General features: G+C 42.8%; 1 protein-coding gene across 2 annotated transcripts in view; it reads right to left on the minus strand.

The window, feature by feature from the left end:
• The window catches only part of WWP2 (WW domain containing E3 ubiquitin protein ligase 2), a 151,955-nt gene that overhangs the window by 23,428 nt on the left and 105,562 nt on the right, over positions 1-22,965 (minus strand). For both annotated transcript variants that reach the window (XM_032854054.1, XM_032854055.1), the window contains 2 exons: positions 18,071-18,281; positions 4,695-4,784 (listed from right to left, as the gene is read on the minus strand). In XM_032854054.1, the coding sequence (XP_032709945.1) occupies positions 4,695-4,784; positions 18,071-18,281 (301 nt within the window). The remainder of the gene's footprint in view (positions 1-4,694; positions 4,785-18,070; positions 18,282-22,965) is intronic.

A 22,965-nucleotide genomic window follows, 5' to 3' on the forward strand; every position in this document is an offset into this window, starting at 1 on the left:
CCCTTGATTAGCAAGGGTTTGAACTGTGGGGGTCTGCTTACACATGGATTTTTTTCAATAAATACACTATAGTACTAGAAATGCATTTTTCTTCCTTATGATTTTCTTAACATTTTCTTTTCCCTACCTTACTTTATTGTAAGATTATAGCATATAATACATATAACATACAAAATATTTGTTAATCATTGTAAGGCTTTTGGTCAACAGTAAGCTATTAATAGTTAAGTCTTGGGGGAGTCAAAGTTATATCCATATTTTCAACTGTGCAGGGTGTCAACTGTCCTAGTCCCTAAGCTGTTCAACAGTCAACAATTTATTAATTTTTAAAAGGTCTTCTTGGGACACCTGGGTGACTCCAATGGTTAAGTGCCTGCCTTCAGCTCAGGTCATGATCCCAGGGTTCTGGGATTGAGCCCCACATCGGGCTCCCTGCTCAGTGAGGAGCATGCTTCTTCCTCTGCCTGCCGCTACCCTTGCTTGGGCTCTCTCTCTCTCTCTGACAAATAAATAAATAAAATCTTTTTAAAAAAAATAAAAATAAAAGGTCTTGTTTCCTGCATGGTCCCTTTTACAGTCTCCTGTTCTTGCAGAGATGCCATATTTCCTCCCAAACTGTTGAGGATATGAATTATAATTTGGTTCTATTTTCCACATTGTTTTTACCAAGGCCCACTTTCTTTGTCTGCTGGTTCCATGCTATTCTTTCACACTGAAAAGTGAGTCACTAAAATGCTGAATGGATGCTCTGGGTATCCAGGGTGTGGCAGGCTGACCAGTGGCTTTACCCCGCTCTTTGACTAAAAGACCCCCGAACAGCACAATCTATAGTTTTCTTCCCTTAGACTGGTCACTTTAGCCAGCAAAAAACTCCAATCTTTAACTTGGGGACAGTATCCTCACTTAATCCCTTTTTGTCTGAGTTCATCTCTGCCTTCCGCTACAGCTGTATCCCACAGGATGGCTGCGTGTGCGCATGTGTGTGAGAGGCATACACATGTGCACACATGCATGGGACAACAGGATGCAAGTGATGGGTGACAACTTGAGAAAGTCTAACTGCTCCCTGCACATATTTTTGACTTAACTTCAGGGTTTTTAAGTCTCGTTACACATGCGTGCGTGCGCACGCGCGCACACACACACACACACACACACACACCACCCAAATGTCTGACTGTTGAGGCTTTCCAGGGCTTCTAGCTGCAAACTGGCTGGCTTCCTGGGGGATACCCACACTGCAAACTTGGGTTTCAGCTTTCTCAGCTCTGCCATTTATCTATCAGCAACTAAACTTTGATTACCATCTCCCATATGCTGCTTCTCCTCTTCCATTCCTTTATCATCATACTTTTATTGCCATTTTAGGGAGTTTTTAGAAAGGAATAGAAATAAACACGTGTTCAATCCACATGTTTAACTGAAATTCCTCAGCACTGGTGAATTTCAAACTTCCAAGCAGCATAAGCTTACCCTGATTCCGGGTGAAATCTTACAAAGACTGACAAATAGAGCAACGCGGGGAGGTCCAGTCTGCCCTTTACCCTCTCCACTTCCAGCAGGCGTGTCTGCTGCACCCAGGAGCCTTGCTAGACACACTCTGAGCACCTTTGTTTCACATACACTTTCCACTACAATAGAACTGTTCCATGAATCATTCCCTACAGACGTCTTTTACATTCACAATCTTCCCCAAACCTGGATCAACTTCCTTTTGTCATTGAAGTCCACCTCCAGCATTTCCTACAAGATGAGTCTGAGCCACCTCCCTCTAAGAGGCCTCCCCTACACCATGCTCTACGGAGACCCCTCTCCCTGCTCCCCTCTGGTCTGAGCACCACCTAAGAGCAAATGACTGCATTCATCTTTACTTCCTCTTTACATCCAATAGTTCTTGTTCCTAGATTTAAAAAATGACCATTTGAGGGCACCTGGATGGCTCAGTCAGTTAAGCATCTGCCTTTGGCTCAGGTCATGGTCTCGGGATCCCAGGCCTGGGCCCCACATCATCACTGGGCTCCCTGCGCAGGGGGGAGTCTGATTCTCACTCTCCCTCTTCCCCTCCCCCTGCTAGTGCACTTAAGCATGCTTTCTGTCTTTCTCTCAAATAAATAAATAAAGTCTTTTTTTTTTTTAATTACCATTTCTCATACAAGCATTCCCTGGCTCTGACAGAAGGCAGTGGCCATGATAAAGTGAATCCTTTGGCTCAATCTCACTCCTGGGTGACTATCTCTGCTGAAATAATGGCTCCATCTATAGTTTCAAGTGTGCTGTGTGCATGGTAATACTCCCCTGGGGTGGAACTTCTTCCATTAGTGAGCAATGAGAGCTGAAGCACTCTGTTCTCTCTGGGCTCCCTGTTACAGTGCAGAAGTACCTGCCAGGGGCTCAGAGGTATGCGACTAACACTCAATAAGAACTAACAGGCTAGGGGTGCCTGGGTGGCTCAGTCGTTAACCATCTGCCTTCGGCTCAGGCCTTGATCCCAGGGTCCTGAGAATGAGCCCCACATTGGGCTCCCTGCTCAGTGGGAAGCCTGCTTCTCCCTCTCTCGCTCCCCCTGCTTGTGTTCCCTCTCTCAGTGTGTGGCTCTTTATGTCACATAAATAAAATCTTTTTAAAAATTTTTTAAGAAAGAAAGAAAGAAAGAAAGAAAGAAAACTGGCTCTAGTGTCCCACCTCAGCCATTCTTAGAAAACACCATTAAATATCTTCATTTAGATTCCATCCAAATGTTCATGAGATCAAGGCCTACATAACTTATAGACCAGAGGGGTAAGAGGAAGCAACCAGAACACTTCTAGAGTTAAGGCTGCTTTTATATTTTTTAATTATTTTAACTCAATTAATTAACATATAATGTATTATTGGTTCAGAAAAAATGCTGCTTTTAAAATATATGGGCTGTCAACATAAGAAGTAAAAGTATGAAATGTATCCTGTTAAAAATCAATGATTAACTTGCAAGACACTGGAGAAATTTGACTACTGACAGGGTATTCGATGACAGCAAAGGAATACTGTGAACAATACAGTGGTTTTGTTTTTAATAAGAGAATATTTTTTAGAAATACATACCAAAATATGGTTAAAATTATATGATGCCTGGGGTTTGCCTCAAAATGACCTAAGAAAGGGGGAGAGGGCCGGGTGAGGATTACAGATCAGGAGTTGGCAAATTTTTTTCTCTAAAGGGCCACAACGTGAATATTTTAGGGTTGGCAGGCTATACAGTCTAGGTCGCAATTACTCAACTCTGCCATTGAGTATGAAAACAACCACAGATTATACGTATAAACAAATGAGTATGTCTGTCCAATAAAACTTTATTAACAAAGACAGGTAGAGGTCAGATTTTGTCCATAGGTTCATAGCTTGTCAACCTCTAGTACAGATGAAACAAGACTGGCCATGATTTGAATAATTATTGAAGCCAAGTGGTAAGTATGTAGGGATTCTCTCTATTTAGTGTGTATATGAAACTATCCATCATAATATGAAAATTTCCAATAATTTCCAAAGTAATAAGTTTGATCTTTTTCTAAGAAGTCAATATTTTCCTGTGGTTAAATATGTAAATTAAAAAAATATGTAAATAAATATTCTGGACTTAAAGTAGAAAACAGAATGAGGACCAATGATGACAGATTATAGTTTCATTTCCAGAAGGTTAAGGGAAAAAAAGGAAAACACAGTATTCTACTGGGAAACTGAAACCAGAAACAGCCCATCCATGGAAATCAGAAGGACCAGAAGGTGAGGTGGTATTTGCCTGGCACATAACTGACGGCTGAACCAGAGTATAGGGTTTTCCTAATATTCCCCACCTCTGACATCCTCTCCCTCTACAAGGTTGGTGGGGATGTGTTCATATGTTCTGCAGGAGCCCTTCATGACTACTTTACTGGGAGGGAATTCTCTCCTGAGAGCAGAATACGTTCTCTTTTGAATGCTCTCAGGACCAAAAGGCACATGTGGAAAGAACTTTCTGTCCCTGGCAAGCTGGGAACCAAACTCCTTCTCCTTGAACTTGGATAGTCTTCCCTCACTTGGAAGCCTCACTCATCCTCTGGTTTTAGAGAACTTAGCTGCATTCTCACAAAGCCCAGCTGAATAAGAAGCACCCTTCAGGGGCCGAATGGGGACAGGATGCTATGAAATGCACCAACACCCTCTCTATCTTGGCTTCCTCATGCCCCTTTTTCCCTGGAGATGCTTTGTAAATCTGAGGATGTCCTAAGAAATGAGAGAATTAAGTGAATAGGAAAAGCAATTAAGTGACCAGGGGAAAAGGTCCCCGTTCTTTGCTATCTCTGCAGAAAGGGACTGAGAACTTGGCCCTGATAGGGTACCTCGTAGGTGAAATAACTGAGGGCATCAGGATACCAATGGCCCAAGAGGCAGGATTCCTAGCCCTCCTACCTCCGGGACCAAAGAGCCATAGTAGTTCTGAGTATCATTTACTAAAGCTCATGGCCATCAGTCATGGCCTACACAATGAATGTGGGAAAAAGGGAAAATAAAGATAGGAAAGAATGTAGAAGACAACAATGGAAGGGGGGAAAAGAGAGGGAAGGGAGCAGAGAATAGTGGGAACTAAAGAGATGGCTATGGCAGTGATGGTAGAGAAGCCAGCGGGTGATTCTTGGTGCCAGTTCTAGAGTCTCAGGGCTTGCCAGCCCAAGACTTACCCTGGAGGAAGAGGCCGCTCCCAGGTGGTGGTTTTGGTATTATGGTCAACATAATAGACGCGCCCATTAGGCAGTTCTCGCTGTTCCCATCTGAAAAATAAAGTGAAAGGAAGCATGAGATACACAGCTGAAAAGCCTAAGCCCTTGTTTGAGGAGGAGTCCTTCACTACTGATGTGGCAACTTTAAGAGGATAAAGATGACATATGAGATCAGCCCAGTGGTCAAACCAGGTCCATTCGGTCACTGATGGGGGCACCCAGGAGTAATTCTTGAGAACAAAACCTTCCCTTAATGAAGTCAGTGTACTAGCATATGCCATAGGTCACTCTAGCTTCTCCTAAATGACCCATAAAAATCTACATCCTATGAACTTTTCTAAACCAGCGTTTCATGGCCATTTCAGGATCACAGATCCCTGTAGGAATGGGATGAAAGCCAAGGACACTTTCCTTCCAAAGTGCACTTACCAACAAAAATTTGTATGCCATGTCTGGGCTTCACAGACCTCACCTAAAGTTTATCTAGGGACCCTCAATCTTTGTAGCCAACACTACCTTTTAAAGTCACAAATTATAGGACTATCCCTATTCTCCTAGCATCAAATATATTTATGATCACATTTCTTTTTAAAATATAAGTTTCATTTACAGAGGATCTTTAAAAGAGATCAGGGTGAATCAAGACGCACCACGTGCTGTCATTTACTGACTGCTCTCCTTATGTTATTTATTGACTTCTCTTTTCATGTGCCTACGTGTAATAACGAGGTAGGGGTGCCGACAGTGGCCATGCTGTGCTAATGGAAGAACAACAAGGTAGCAGATGATCCAAAGAAATAATCTACAAGCAAAACCACTACAAAATACAGCCAAGTAGTACCCACCCCTACACTCCTATTATTCTCTCTCTCAACGCAGTCTGACAATAATTCCACTCACTCAGAACACAGTAATCCATAAATAAAGGATGCAAATTTTTACATTTATAAAATGATCACTGCTTTATAAAGGATGTTAATGGTCCCCTTAGCCTTTATGTTTTACATTGATTTCATTCAGTTCTACTTGTAGGTACTGCCTAGAAGGTGACCTTTTCCAGGAAGTTATTAGTACAGTCAGTTCTGCCGAAGCGCTTGTTTTGAAAACATAAATCTATCCCAGCATGATTGATACATGAGGGAACAATGTGAGCATAATGTGAATTTTGTGTTTGCTTATGAACGACTTTTCCTTTTCGAAACACGAAATGCACTCAGATGACTTCCCCCAGCTGAACCCAGTCACGTAGGAATACACAGAGCCCATATGCATCTACCAGCTGCCTCGGTTTACTACATGCCATACGCCATACTCCTCCACATCTGGCGTCACAACTCCCGTCTGATTTCAGACAGCCCTTTTTGCACCACTTTGCAACAACACTCACAAGCTCACACTTTTCAGACACCCGCTTCCATAAGCACACCTCAGGTCTTTTCACGGAAACACACACTTATTATAGTGTTATGTACCTCAGCCATTTAACATGGGTAAAACTCTGCTACCACCATTATTAGGTTCCTGTTTTTCATGGGTGTCAATGACACGTTTTTTAAAAGATTTTATATATTTATATGAGAGAGTGAGAGAGATCACAGAGGGAGAGAGAGAAGCAGACTAACTGCTGATGCGGGGCTCGATCCCAGGACCCTGAGATTATGAGCTGAAGGCAGATGCTTAACCAACTGAGCCACCCAGATGCCCCTGTCACTGATACCTTTTTGAGGGTTATACCCCTAACTCATTCTTTTCCTGTAAGCCCTATAGTTTTTATTGCATTTTTTTTTACACTTCATGGTGATTTTTAGGAACAGGTACATAATAGCAGAGCAGACCGCATACCGAAATACATGTCCTAACTTCTATGACTAAGCCTGGTGTGGCTATTCCAATGGACATTAGCTTTATTCAATACTGTTTCTCATTTAAACCAAAATATCTGATCAGCAGCCCGCACTGATCAACACCTCAGAGGCTGGTTCAGATACAGATATACATGAGGCTTTGAAGAAAAGGAAAAGAAGGGGGGGCACCATCACCCTCCGAGCATCTATAATGAGCTACAGTGGCCTCAAGTTCTACCCAAGCAGTCCTTGCCTCCACGCTTTAAGATGAGAAATGCCACCACCATGGGCGAAACTGAGGATCAGAAAAGCCAGGTGACTCTCATGTGTCCTTGCAACTCAGCTGACTCCCCAGCCAGTGAGTTTCACCACAACATGCTCAAAGGAAGAAATGAGGAAAAGGAAGGTTGACTGGAATTTATAGGGAACCTACTACCCAGAAAACAAACAGGTGCCTTCCCAAACCCCGTCTCAAAGTGAACAGCACTGGAGTCCAGGTAGGGGGCCCTGCAGAATCAAGACGGCTATGGAGTGATTGCAGTGGCTCGACCACGTTCATCTCTAGGCTCCATCTGAATTACAACCCTCTGCTCCAAAACGATCTGCCGGAAGAGGCTGCACATTCCACACCACTGGGAGGGTTAGCCCTGGGAACAGTGAAATCCACAATCCCACCTCTCAAAAGAGACCAACTACTGGCTGGAGGACCAGACTGCTACCCACACTATTAACGCTGCTCGAGAACATCTTCTCTCCTGGGTATTCTTGCTCGAGGTACTGGTTAAAGCAGGTATGGGTGACTTGATCCCGGGACCCTAACTCCTCCCACTGCAGAAAGATCCTTACACTTCACTGTTTTTATTAAAAGGGCAGAATATTCTCTCGAAAGTAACCAGATGAAAATGCACACTGGGTAAAAAGTTAAAGATCTTCTCCCTCTAGATGCCCTTCTGAATCAAAGACAAAAGAGTAACAAAAAACTCCAGCTCGAGAGGCTGGTGTTCCATCTATGAAGAACCTTTCTTGCGAGGACCTCTTAGCCAAAAAGCCAGGCTAACGTACTGTGGCTTCATACCAGACCCTCAAAGTCCTCCTGTCTGCCCAGTAACAGAGCAGCAAATCTGATACCCTCTTTATTCATCTGAATTCGGAAATGAGGCAGTCTTGGGAAAGATGCTTGGCTTACGGGTTAAGTACTGAAATATGGAAGTTGCTCAAGGAAATGGCAACAAACCACTCTTTCGTAACATTCGCTCCCAGGAAGGCTTAAGTGGCTGAGCACCCCTCAGTGTTCCACGAGAAGTTAGCCAGCTCCTTCCCTTCCTTCGCAATTTCTGGCACAAAACCACCAACAAAATGAGTCTGCTCATTCTGTAGTCACGGTCTGGAAACCCATCCATAATATGTGGGTAAGGCCGTACCTTTTAAAGAAGACAAGATATTTGTTGTAGCAATTGCAGACAAAAGGTGCCAAACACACATTTTTCTTTATTCCAAAAATTCTTTTGTTACAACTTTCATCTTATAGTCTCTACTTTTACGATTCATTTCAGGCAAAGAGAAAAGTTGGTTTTGTTATACTTTGGCTCTTATTTTAATTCGAAGATGGGATAATACTTAAAATTCCATGAAGTCGATACATTTAATTGACACCGTGGTCTTCCCACACGCTGGCAGAAAGAAAATCGGTGTGAAGTCCTCTTCGCTTATATTCAAGAGTTGCCGCAGCTCTTTCTAAGCCCAGATAAGATCTGTCCATCCCATCTTTGATCCCAGCTGATCCTGGAAATGAAAGTCTCTCTTTCATGGGCTGTTATTGTCCAGCAAATCTCCATGTCCTTCTGTGAACCCTCTCAATTGGCCTAACTGGAAGAATAGTTACGAGAGGAACAAGACCTTTCTTGCATTACCTTTTTTGATATCTACATTTTTTTTCTTTTTAAAATTGGACTCCTGCTCAGATTAAATGTCCATGTGGGTCCTCCCTGATCCATGACCTGGCCTAACTGCTTTTCTTAGAGAACTCTCGACTCCTCCCTTACCTGCACGGCTCCTCAGAATTCATACAAACCTCTTCCCTTCATTCACTGCAGCACAGTCGGTCAATTCTAGCGACAATCAAAAGAGCCTCCCGATTCTCCTGTCTCCTCAGTAGCTGCTGACCCACATAGATTAAGCCTTCCAACTGTCTTGGTTTGGTCTCCCCATGCCAAGAAAGTGATACTGGCAGCGACCTTTCATCAGCACATCCCTGTCAGGGGTTAGGTTTCTGTCCCTTATAAGCATCTTCTTCACACTGAGATAAAAAGGCTTTTCAATCATACTACCCATGGGTCTCAATACTGCATCCTGGTCACATGGTCATATCCTCTCCCACTGAATAGCTTTCTTTGATGCTCTCAGAAACAGTGTTCAAAGCATCAAGCTTGATTCAGGTGCCTTCCCAACACATTGCTCCTTGGCCTTCAACGAGTAACATTCAGTTCGACCACGAACTACACAGGGTCTTTGTATTCCAAGGCACTTAAAAAGTAGTCTCCAATTTCAATTAATTGTAATTTTTTTAACTTAAATTACCTTTGTTCCTATGCCTTTTATTCAGTTCTGTGTCTTCCGTGCCCATGCCCTAACACGCGTGCCACCCCCGCATCACCATCTTAAAAGGGTAAAAAAATCCCATTGTCAGGATGACACCCAATCATTTCTCTCCTGTACAAACTGAAAGGAAATTGTCTGGTCCCCCAAACTACATTTCTTGTGGAAGGTTTCCTGAAAGGTCTTCAGGGAATTCTCGATTATTCTGCCATTCAACCAACCCTGATCAACATGCCGCCTGGACAGATTTCCTTATGTTTGGGCAGAACCACATTTTCACCAAGGGTCAGATTAAGTTGGGAAGGGCTGAAAGCCAGGCAAGGAGTTCAGGTTAGTATCAAAGATGTTCTCTTTAAAAGGACCTCATAGGGATGCCTAGGGGGCTCAGCTGGTTAAGCCTCTGCCTTGGGCTCGGTCATGATCGAGGAGGGGAGCCTGCTTCTCCCTCTCCCTCTACCTGCTGCTCCCGTATTTGTGCTTTTCTCTGTCAAATAAATAAAATCTTTCTAAAAAGAAATAAAGAGATAAAATAAAAGGCCCTCACAGATTTACCTATCAACATGCTCAAAAAATTCGATCTTAATTACCTTTTATTATTTACTAATTTACACATTATGACTAATACAGGCACTGGGCATTAGTAAAGTTGACTCTCATTCAAAATACACTCTGTTACAAAACAAAGTCAGGCCCAAACCCTTACATGCCCCCAAAGAAAAGATGTCTTGCTGGCTACTTAGAAAAAAACTCAACTTCAGAAAAAGACACAAAGTATTCAAGTACTCTTAAAGCTGCCAGTGTGGAAATTCAGCTCTGCAGAGGCCCAAACCCCATGGAACTCACAGTTTCTTATTTTATGCTTGTCTAATAAATGACTCTGAACCAACTCCTAATCCCCAAGCTTCGGCCACTTCCTGGGTGAACCATAAGATTTATTTCTTCTGTTAGGGATGTTTTTAGACTTTTATGAGCCAGAAATCTAGGTGCAAGGGAACAAACCTGCTCACCATTTTCATGGCTTCAGTAGATCCTTTGAAAACTGGGTAGGAAATGTGTTAAACTCGGTCTTCCCTCAGCAAACTTTCTTGGGATACTGAGCTTTCCTTTCAATCTAAGCACACTAACCCCTTCTTTAAAAACCATCAGCAACCAGCACTTTATGCCCTTTAAGCAGAGAATGGCAATGTTTAGTAGCAATCAAGGCTTCTGAATTAAGTCTGTTTTTCTTCCCCTTCAACCATCCAATTTCTTTGCACTGGAAAAGTCTCCAAAGCCCCTTGGGGAAGAATAACAATATTAAAATGTATGCTCTCACGCAGAGGCAAGACAATTCCTGAAGATGGTGTACATTAAAAAAAATTAAAAAAAAAAAGTGAAACATTTTTGCTGATAACAGATTTTGCAGATAAATGTGGCAATGCAGAGGAATAGTCACTGAAAAAAAAGAGCTGGTGGGAGCAAAAATGGGTATACTCTTTGAAAAGGGCAATTTGGCAGCTTGGTCAAAAACCTTTCCTATATGAATATCTCATAACTCAGCAGCTCTTCTTCTAGGAGGTATACTGTGGAAATAATTACGTGTCAACGATTTAGCTGTAAGTATATCTGTCACAGTAGGTTACAGCATGTTACACAAAACCTGGAAACAACCTAAATGCTCCCAAAATGGAGGATTAGTACAATAAATTATGTCATTTCTCTAATGGGTGTAACACTCATTGAAAATAACATGATAGGGGCACCTGGGTGGCTCAGTGGGTTAAAGCCTCTGCCTTTGGCTCAGGTCATGATCCCAGGGTCCTGGGATCGAGCCCCGAATCGGGCTCTCTGCTCGGTAGGGAGCCTGCTTCCTCCTCTCTCTCTCTGCCTGCTTCTCTGCCAACTTGTAATCTCTGTCTGTCAAATAAAAAAATAATAATAACATGATAGATAATATAGACTTGTCCAGCTAGTTACCATATATTGGGTGGAAAAAGCAAGTTAACAACACATATAATTTAATCAAAATTTTGTTTAAAAATTATGTTAATATACTATTTTTCATTAAATCTAAAATGCCATCAATTATATGATTTAACATATTACTAAGAAAGAAAAATATGCTGCCAATTAAGCTTATAAATTACATCTTGATTTTCAACTTTAAATGTGAAATAACAAGTGTTATCAGAATCAACAAAATGTGGAGAGTGTATGTGAGTAAAATTTTTACGTCAGCATAAGGAGGAATTTTAGACAAGACACAAACAGCACATGAAGCTTAACAAACAAGGCTGCTTCAAATTTTGAACTCCTGTACAATGAAAGGCAACATTAAAAAGTGAAAAGATGAACCACATGCTGGAAGAAAATGTCTGCAATGCACAGAATTAAAAAGCAATTCGTATCCAGCATATATAAAGAAACACTACAGATTAGAGAGAAAAAGACAAACAGCCAAATAGAAAAATGGACAAAAAGATACGAAGAGGCAACTCACAAAATAGGAAATCAAAGAACCAAATAAAAACATGTAAAAGAGGTTCAATCTCAGTGGTAATAAAGGAAATTCTAATTAAAACCAGAAAGCGTCTACCAATCAAACTGGCCAAAAAGAAAAAAAACTCACAATATTTGTTGTTGTTGTTGTTGTTAAGATTATTTATTTATTTATTTGACAGACACAGAGAGGGCACAAGCAGGGAGAACAGCAGCAGAGGAAGAGGGAGAAAGAGACTCTTCATGAGCAGGGAGCCCGATGCAGGGTGGGACCATAGGACCATGACCTGAGCCAAAGGCAGACACTTAACTGACTGAGCAATCCAGGCGCCCCACAATATTAAGTTTTAGCAGGAATGCTTATGCATACTCATGGGAGTGTGAGTACTGGTGAGCAATTTGATCATATCTACTAAAATTGAAGATCTTCAACCTTTACAATAACATTCTAGCTCCAGCACATGCCTTAAAGAAACAGACTTGCAGGAACACCTGGGTGGCTCAGTCAGTTAGGCACCTGACTCTTGGTTTCATCTCACATCACAATCTTAAAAGTCCTGGGATCCAGCCCTGCATCTCACAGTCCATGTCCAGTGGGGAATCTACCTGAGGATTCTCTCTCCCTCTCCCTTGCCCCTTTCCCCCCAAAGCCCTGTGCACTCACTCCCTAATAAATAAAATCTTTAAAAAAAAAAAACAAACAGACAATACAGACAAGATATGCACAGAAAAATTTCACTGTAGCATGTGTATAATTGTGAGGAGATAACAACAGTATAAATATAAAATATATAAACATTTACTTAGCTGTTATATTATTAAGTATACAAATGGAAGGTATAAATTATATATAAAATAAATTATCAAACACAAATGTTTATTAAAATAATATACGTGTTTAAATATATATTTGTTTTTATATTTTATATTTACATGACATATAAATATAGTAAATATAAAGACATTTGATTTATAAATAAAATTTACCTATTCATACAATAGAATACCTTATAGCAGTTAAATGAATATGCGAATTCCATGTAGCTCTGTATATAGAGAATGTTAATGGGAAGAGGTTCACGGACCTTTCTACTGGATTTGTAATGTCTTCGTCAAGAGGTTAAAGAATGGGGAAGCCTGCAGCAAACAGAGCATAACTCTGAAGTCTGATATAGCTGGGTGGTATAGCCACAGGTATGTTTCATATTACTCTCCATGCTTAACTTCATGCTTACAATATGTTACAATAAAAATATAAATTTTAAAAGCACATGCTATAAGATGATTAAATTTTAGTAGATGTGTGTTTACGTGTATGTGTCTGTATATGTGTGGTCCTGGGCAAATTGCTTAAGGTTTCCTCATTTGTAAAATGAGGATAAAAGCAGCTACCCCACACAGTGTTGTCAAGACTGCACCAAATAATCCATGGGCAAAGCTTAGCATTCCCCTACACAATGTAAACACTGAACACATGCTAGCGGTCACTAATGGTCAGGAAAAAATATATACAATCTGGAAAGCACCAATGGTTAAATCTGCGCATTGGCTTGTTACTGCTGTTCTTCTTCTCCATTTTCTTTTTCTACTTAAAAAGAATCTTTTTTAAATTTTAAATGCTACTGAGAATGTGAAATCATTTATCTAGTCATTATCAAATAGTTCTCACCCCATCTCCCTCTAAGCCAGGTACTATGCTAGGTGCTTGTGGATACGAAAATGGACACAATCATCTCTGCTCTTGAGGAGCTCTCAAGAAAGTGTAGTGAGAATGGACATTTGTAATTACACATAATTACACACACATATAGTAGTGTGAGAATGTCTCATGGACACCAGCCTCGGACAACACAAGAGTCTTTGGAAATAAGGTTTCATTCTGAGATGAGGAGGAGGAAGCCAGAAGCATGTGCCGATATTCAGCGTTACCTAAGTGTGTAATAGTCCTTGCACGGCCAAGAACTAAACCATATTCAACAAGAAGGCAGAGAGTCTCCCAGTATAATCCTTTAATCTGGCGGCACTCAAAGCATGGTCCATGGCCCAAACGGTTACTCTTTAGCCACCAGAAAAGTACGGAAGTTTCTAAGCATTTAGAAACTTTTGTACCAATTTGGCATCGCCACATCTAAGTAATGTGATCAGTGGAGAAGCAGAGAACAAAAGTAGGGATTCCTAACAGACTGAAAATAAGAAAATAAAAACAGAAAAGAGAGAAAAAAAAACAAAAAAAGGATTGGTTCTTCACAGACAGTGTAAGAAGGACCGTTTTCTAACTCCCTGGGTAAGGAGCTTTGGCTAGTGCCAAAAATGAGTTTGGAACGAAAGGCAATGGCAGCAGCTGGTTTATAACTTAGCGGAGAAGCTCCAAATTCCAACGTCTCTGAAAGCTCTCCACAAACAAAACATCCAAGAGCTCCTACGAGACTGTCATCCTTGATAGTGTTTCAAGGAGCACCTGGGGCAAAGGGCCTCTGGACGTCCATGAATGGGTGTGGGGGAGCGGAGATGGCAGAGCCGAAAGATCTAGAAAACACCCCTCCTCAATTAATTCTACTTTGAGGCAGGAAACAGACAGGCCAGCCAATGACTGCGGGAGAAAAAGGATGGTGTGAAATGGCAGTGCTGAGGTAAGTCGGCAGTCCAAACACAACGGCCTCCCTTATGTAAGAAACCACAGCAGAGCGCAGGCTGCCAGAGTCAAATAATGTGCCTCTGTGTGCGAGGGACTGAGGGAGCTGCAGAGCCCAGGACGCACTTGGAGTTTATCTAAGCCATGTACACACGGTCTGTTAATGAGCACTTGGTTCCCAAAGTGGGCTCGCTGCTGATAAAAAACAGATGCAGGGCCAGCCGAGCAAAGTGGCCTCGCTCCCCGCTGCCTGGGACCACTATCTCACGTCTCCTGGGCCTTCCTGGCACCCCCTTCTTTAATGAACGTTTGCAACCTGAAAATGCCTCACCCTTCCACTTGGCTTCCTTCAGCCTAATTAAATTTAAAAGTACAGAAAGCCAGAGCATTTGGAGACAGGGAGAGAGAAAGGGGCCGAGGGGTGCTCTGTGGACTCACGCAGCCCAGCCTTCCGTACCTTCGGTCCTTAAAACATACGAACGGGCGTGTGTAAACTCTTCAAGATCAGAGCTGCAAATGCTGCAAATTTCAGAAAGGCAATGCAGCCACCAGGGAGACAGGCCCTTGGGATTCCCAAGTGGACCTTGGGCAATTGCTCAGTAGAGGCTGAAGGGGTCCAGAAGATGAAGTTGGGAAGAGACAGCTGGCTAGATGCCTCGATAAAGCAATGTCGTGTGGCCCAGAAATGACTTGGCCAAGAGGAGACATGGTCCTGGGATCTCCCAGTGCACAACGACTCCTCATGAGCGGCGAAGAGTGTCCCCCAGCCTGTGAGAGTAGCATATCTGAACCCAAAGCCGGGCAACCCAGTGGATGACAGCCTTCCGCTCTGGCCTCTGGGAAGGAAAATGCAATATTCCTGTCATAGCTGCGGTACCAGAGAAGCAGAACACATTCACCCAGGTGGAGGAAAAAAAAAAAAAAGATGGCATTTAAATTTATTCATGACAAATATGTCTGGGGGGCCTACTTTGTGTCAGGCTCCCTGTCACCCTGACGTTTACAGCCCAGTGAGGCAGAGAGATGCGAAACAAGCAAATACACACGTGAGAAGAATTACAGTAGACAGAGCAGCTTGACCTTGTCTACCACGGATCAAGGAAAGAGGCCCAGGGGAAGTGCTGGTTGATTGATGGAAAAAATGGTAAGGAAGTTTTTGGAAAGAGTGACCTGCGTGGTGAAGCGTCCAAAGTCCAGGGAAAGGGTGCTCCATCTGTCCAACTAGCCTAAGCCATTAAGGCTAGAGCTTAGAGAGCCGAGCAGAGTCTTCCATGGAAGGCCTGAGGGGGTAGGTGGGGTCATACCATGTGGGGCTTCTTAGGCCTTATGAAGGATTCGGGAATTTACGCCTAAGGACAATGGGCAGCCAGGACAGCATTCTAAGTATAAAGTGTCATGCTCAGAGTTTTTTTTTTAAAGATGAAAACTGGTCTCCTTACTCATAAAGCCAAAGTGCCAGGAATAAAGGAATAACCCATCCTGATCATATCTCCTGAACCTGTAAATAAGCTGGTGTGGTGACGGTAGGTCTTTGAGTTGCAGAGGTCACTTCGGGAACCATGTCTTTTCCAACTTGCCATCACAGAGCAGCACAACAAAAGCACTCCATCCCCATGCCCGGCACTCAGCAGTTCTGGTGGTGATTTCCAATCTCCAGGCCCGGAACCAGCCTGCAGAGTACTAAGCTCCCGCTGTCTTAGGGATAGGCACCTTAAGATGGAAAACTGGGTCTCAATAACATAGTACCCATGTTAGAGTGGGCAGTGGCCTCCCCAGACCCGAACACGGATCTCGCTACATTCTAAATGCTCTAAGGAAAAGATACAGTTCAAACTCTACCTCGGCAAAGTGTTTCAGCCTCTGGCAAGGATGGGGGTGGGGAATCGGCTTCCCTGGGCTGCTCCATCTGCCAAACTTAGAATAAAGAGTGTTTTCAGGGCCTGGAGTTTTCCAGCTGCCTGGAAACAGGAAGAGCCCAATCCCAGAGAACAGTAACCCTCACACACACCCTACATAAAGACATGTTGAGCCATTAGCCCTAATTGCCTGTGACTGACACAGGAGCGAAGCCGGCCTTCCAGGCATTTGCTCAGCGGAAAGAAAACAAACAGCTCACAGGGGACACAGGCAGCCATTTTCTCTCCTTTCTGCCAAAATGATTTTGCTCTGTTCCCCCCAAATTACAGCATACAGATCTAAAATTATAAACCAAACAAAGGTCTTTCTAGTATTCTTCACCACATACGAGAGAAAACATAAATCTCTGCAGGAAAGGGCTGGACACCAGCAATTGGTTATTAATGTTTTCACAAAATCAAGAACTTCACAAAAACTTTTCAGAGCCACCTCTCAATGTCCCATCTCTCCGGGTCTGAGGTATTAGGAACTGTTTGCAATACCTGTTGTTTATTCATCATACTTTAGTAAGATATATGTTAGCTAGCGGGCCAAATGCTAAGGATGTGATATGTACGTGGTAAAAATCACATTTGCCTTCAGATTTACGATTTTTGTTCCTAACAAGCTGGTTTTCTAAAGAGGCTTAAGAAGGTGGAGCATATTAGGGGCGCCTGGGTGGCTCAGTGGGTTAAAGCCTCTGCCTTCGGCTCAGGTCATGATCCCAGAGTCCTGGGATCGAGCCCCGCATCGGGCTCTCTGCTCAGCAGGGAGCCTGCTTCCTCCTCTCTCTCTGCCTGCCTCTCAGCCTACTTGTGATCTCTGTCTGTCAAATAAATAAATAAATAATCTTTGGAAAAAAAAAAAAAAAAGAAGAAGAAGATAGAGCATATTATACATCAAGCAAGGGGCCGTGCATCCTTCCCTTATCCTTTATGAACTACCAGGGTTCAGGGGAGCCCCCCACACGTCACCACCACCGCCATCAGCCAGACCAGGGACTAGGGTGATAAAGACACTGGTTTTCTTGGTACCAAACTGATAAGCAGGATGGATTTGAGGACCACAACAGGACTGGCCCTGACAATGACTGGCGGTTGCTGAGATAAGACTTCATTCCCTGGTTCAGGACCATTCCCTTTCTTCACCGTTCCCTCACAGTCGATTCAAAAATATCACTCACCAGGTGGAACATCCACCATGTTCAGCCTTCCACTTCCTAGACAGACACGTAAGGTTATGAACTCCCCCTTGCAGAGATGGTGAAGCATTTGAGCAAGGACACATCGGATCCAGTGGAGACCGGAAGCCAGATCTGTTCGATTCCAGGGTCCACGTTTTTAATCTCTATCGACTATATAGCCAAATCTGAACTTCCTTAATGGAGTCACCTTCTTATCATCCAAGGTCTTTACCATCAGATTTAACTCTGAACTAAAGGATGGCCAGAAAACGAGTAGTCCGTGTTGTTAGTATCAGCCCCAGTGTATTACAGGACGTTTATATAATAGTATTCAGAGCCTGATGTCCTCCAGAGATTGTTAAGATAAAATTCAGGAGAGAAAAGCAGCTTTCTCAGCAGGATCTCAATGAACACCCTCCAAAGACGAAGGAGGGCAAAATGAGCTCCTTGTTCCTTGACTCTTTAAGTCAAGCCATTCATTTCAAGTCATGGTATAAGGTAGCATTGATTCTGCCCCAGATGATTTAGATTCTTTTCAGGATTTCTGTAGAATAAGCAGTTCTTCCACACCTCCCTCACTCTTGTAAATGGCAGCCTCCCCAGAGACTACAAGCCATTAGGTAATAAATAACCATGTTGTTTCTGTCCTGGCGAAGGAGCCTGAGATTTGAGAGGGGGAAGCGCTGCTGTGGGCCAAAAGGCTACTCACCCGGCGGGCAGAGCATCAAGGGCCTGGGCAGCTGCCGGGAGCTGCTGGGTGCCTGAGGTGCTGGGTTCCTCTCCTTCCGCTGGGGTGGCTGAAGCAGGGAGAGACACTGAGGTGGGGTTCGGGGTCACACTCGACACCGCAGCAGGCGACAATGTCACCCCAACAACAGAGGGTTCTTCAGGATCAGTGGCTGCAGTGGGTTCGTCATTCACTGAAAACAGAAATCGTACTGGAGAGATCAACTTAGACTCGTGTTCACAATAACTAGATTTTTCCCTTAAAGTGGTAACACAGTACCTACGATGTTACCACGCATGTATCTGGTAATGGCAAAAAGTTTTATAAAACATAACTTTGGAAATGACAGCAAGCCAGTAATGGCCTGCCCCTGTTCTCCACCCCGGCACCCCACCCCCAAGAAGTGGGAGATGGATCTGAAATAAATATATCTAATGTTACCTCTTTTGTAAACCTGTATTACATTTTTCTAAAGTATTCTGATTACACGTATTACAATAAAAGAGGAGCAGGAAGGAAGGTAATAGGGAGGTGTGTTGGTGCTAAATGAAGCAAGGCCAAGGCCACATCTGCAGGGTCACATTTCTTTGACCTTGCCATTTGTCTGCCAGGCACAAATAGCACCTTCCTTCAAAAAGCTCTCTATACTGTAAGAAGCAAAGAACTTCCAACCATGTGCTTGTTCTTTTAAAGTCTCATGCTCAAAGCATGGAACAAAGATTAATACTATAGATGAAAAAGATGAGCACCAAAGATGAGGGACCTGTCTGCCAAATAACGATAGACAAAGAGGAAGAAGTCAAATAAGCCTGTTCTGAGTCTCCTTATTTCTTCACTTCTTTATCTCTTTTATGATCATTCATGTTCACAAGGACCCCAAGACAATGCAATAGCTTCTTATTCAAAAAGGGATCCAATGAGGTTTTCGAAGAATTCTTTGAAAATGGCTAAGCCATATGCAGAGAATTTTCTACATATGTGACTGCATATGTGCACACTTATTCCAAAATTCTGTAGGAAAACCCCTTAGATGTGATTTAGCTTCATCTTCCTAATTCAGAAATCCTTTTTGCAGTTTCAAATGTAACAAATGTACTATCTAGACTCTTCTTAAACGCTTCTGACAAGGAATCCGCTACCATCCCATCATTGAGCAGATGTCCTGCCAGCAAGTTATTTCTTATGTGAAGCAGAATTTTCTTTTTTTAAAGATTTTATTTATTTATTTGACAGAGAGAGATCGCAGGAAGGCAGAGAGAGAGAGGAGGAAGCAGGCTCCCTGCGGAGCAGAGAGCCAGATGCGGGGCTCGATCCCAGGACCCTGGGATCATGACCTGAGCGGAAGGCAGAGGCTTTAACCCACTGAGCCACCCAGGTGCTCCTGTGAAGCAGAATTTTACTGGCTGGACCTAGGGGTTGGGGCTTAGAGTGGGGCCCCACCCCCCCACCCCCCACATCCCCACACCCCCTACCCAATACAGTGTAAGTAGGTGGCCACCCTGATTCTCATTCACCTTCTCTTTTCTGGTAAGAAGGCCTGCTCTTTCTTTAATGTTACTAGGCCCTTCCCTTCTTATCACCAGGCTGCTCTCTTTTGGTATCTTCTCCTACTGCCTCTCCTCAATAGTGACAGCAGGAACTGAACATAATATAACAGACACCACCAGACCAGCAGTCAGATTTCCAATCTAAGTGGTAGTAGTTAACGTGTACACAACACCAGTGTACACCAGGCAAAGTGCAAAGCATTTTCCATTACCTCATGTAAGCCTCACACACAACCCCACACATTAGGTACAATGAATATCCCATTTTACAGTTGTGGAAACTAAGACTCAAAGAGGTCAAATAAACTGCTGAGACCGAGAGGCGCCTAATTCTCACCCCTACTGCCTGCCTCCAGAGCCTGAACTCCTCACTAGCGACGCTCTCCTTCTCCCTCTGTGAATATCCTTTAAAGCAACCCAAGACGGTAACAACTGAAGCCAAGACAGGATCCTACTGGCTTACCTGAGACTGGGGGCCAAAATTTCTTCACACGGTGTGATGCCACCCGCTCTTCAGAAATGGAAAAGAGCCTAGGGACTACCTGTAATGCATTCATTTGCTTTCTCCCCAGTGTATGAAACACTGTCTGGCACATCAACTAAATTAGTTGTTTAATAAGTGATGCCATCTTACGCAACTGGTGTTTCCCCCACACAAATGTGAGACTTCGTACTTCTATTCTAGCTCAGCTGAATAGGAATGAACAGATGGCAACTCTCTTCAGGCAAATCTATAAATTTTACTCAATTCCAATACAAAAATCATCATGACATTTTTGAGAACCAAATAAGATCATTCTAAAAGTTACAAGAAAAACTAGGGGTGCCTGGATGGCTCAGGATGTTAAGCCTCTGACTAGTAATTTCAGCTCAGGTCATGATCTCCGGGTGGTGGGATGGAGCCCTGCGTCGGGCTGTGTGATAAACGCAGAATCTGCTTGTCCTTCTCCCTCCCCTTCTGCCCCTCTCCCTGCTCATACTCGTTCTTGCTCTCTCTCCTTAAAATACATAAAATGTTTGGGAAAAAATAATTAAAAAAAAAAAAAACTAAATACAGAAGAACAGCCATGAAAATTCTGAAGAGTGCTGTGTGAATGTGTGTGGGAGGGAGAAGAGTTCTCTAAAGTAGTAACACATCATAAAGCTGTAACAATTAAAAGAATGTGGTGTTAACAGAAGAATAAGCAGATGTTGGTGAAATAAACACGAAGTTCAGAAACAGAATTAAGCACACACAGGAATTGAGTATATGACAAAGGCGGCATTTTAAATGACTGTAGCAAAGAGATCATTCAGTGGACAGCGCTGTGACAAATGGGCAGTACCCTGAGGAAAAGATGAGCTATAGCCCTACCTTATCCAGGACATGAAAATAAATTCCAGATGAATCAAAAATTTTGACATAAGAAATGAAGCTAAAAAGAAACTAAAGAAAACACAGGAGAATATTTTTATCTCAAAGTGGAAAAGACTTTTTTAAGTATCACCCAAAATCTAGAAGACATAAAAGATGAATCAATTCAACTATATTAAAGGGTTTTTTTTTTTAATGGCAAAAAAAAAAAAAATCACAAACAAAATCAAAATCAAAGAAAAACAACAAACTGGGAAAAATTAATACTACTACGGACTAATGGCTAATTTCTTTGATATGAAAAGTAGCTCTACAAATCAGTAAGAAAAAGACCAAAAATATGCACAGGCACTTCAGAGTAAAAGAAATACAAATTACCCCTAAGCATATTAAAAGATGCTCAATCTCAATTATGAGAGATGCAATCTAAGGGGCGCCTGGATGGCTTAGGCAGTTAAGCAGATATCCGACTCTTGATTTCAGCTTGGGTCATGATCTCAGGGCTGTGAGATGGAGCCCCGCATCAGTCTCTGCCTGGGTGTGGAGGCTGCTTAAGATTCTCTCCCTCGCCCTCTGCCCCATTCCCCCCTTTAAAAAAATTAATCTGGGGGTGCCTGGGTGGCTCAGTCGGTTAAAGCCTCTGCCTTTGGCTCAGGTCATGATCCCAGGGTCCTGGGATCGAGCCCTGCATCGGGCTCTCTGCTCTGCGGAGAGCCTGCTTCCTCCTCTCTCTCTCTCTGCCTGCCTCTCTGCCTACTTGTGATCTGTCTGTCAAATTAAAAAAAAATAATTTAAAAAAAAATTAATCTAGTAAATTAAAAAAAAAAAAACACTGGTAAGAGTATAAGAAAACTGGCATTCTCACATACTGTTGGCAGGAGTAGAAATTATTAGAACCTCTGTGGAGAACAGCTGGCAATATGGAAAATTTAAATGCAGTAAGAGGGGGTGCCTGGGTAGCTCAGTTGGTTAAGTGTCCGCCTTCGGCTCAGGTCATGATCCCAGGGTTCTGGGATCAAGTCCCATTTGGGCCTTCCTGCTCAGCGGGGAGCCTCTTCTCCCTTTGCCTGCTGCTCCCCCTGCTTGTGCTCTCCCTCTCTCTCTCTCTCTGACAAATAAATAAAATCTTAAAAAAAATAATAAAACTTGGGGCGCCTGGGTGGCTCAATGGGTTAAAGCCTCTGCCTTTGGCTCAGGTCATGATCCCAGGGTCCTGGGATCAAGCCCCGTGTCGGGCTCTCTGCTCATTGGGAAGCCTGCTTCTCTTCCTCTCTCTCTGCCTCCCTCTCTGCCTACATGTGATCTCTGTCTATCAAATAAATAAATAAAATCTTAAAAAAAAAAAAAAGAAAGAAAGAGTGATCTCACCAACCCTGAGCTCACCCACCACACAGGACATCCATTTAAAAAATAAATAAATTAATAATAATAATAAAAAAACTTAAAAAATAAAATAGATGCAGTAAGAGGGAGGTGGGGGGAATGTGGGGTGGGGGTGAAGAACAGAGGTGGTGGGCCTATAGATGAAATTAAAATAGCCATGAACCAGTATTATTTAGAGCTGGGTTTATTGTAATTTTCTTTTTGCAGTTATATATTCAATGTTGGTGACACACAGGGAGTTGCATACTTCCATTAGGAGGCACATCACAGCTGGCTGTCACCCTTTAGCAATGTCAGCACCCACTGATGATTATTGCCTAGATCCATAAATTGGTTGGGAATTGCAAAACAGCCATATTCTAATCCTACCATGCCTATAGGAGAAACTTTCCCTCGTCAATTATTTGGCTACCTTGATGTTCAGCTTGCAAAGAAAAGGCAGAGAAATGCTTGGGTCTTTCTTTTTATTTACCAATTTTCAGAATAATGAATTGATTTCTTTCCATCCTCCAAAAATGAAAAATGAAATTTTGTTTTGTGTAAAAATCATCATAAGCTCTTGGATTTAAACTTATTTAAAATTTTTCAATCCA

The sequence above is a fragment of the Lontra canadensis genome, unplaced genomic scaffold (assembly GCF_010015895.1).
Source record: "Lontra canadensis isolate GAN:19392208 unplaced genomic scaffold, GSC_riverotter_1.0 scaffold8, whole genome shotgun sequence".
NCBI classification, from domain to species: Eukaryota; Metazoa; Chordata; class Mammalia; order Carnivora; family Mustelidae; genus Lontra; species Lontra canadensis.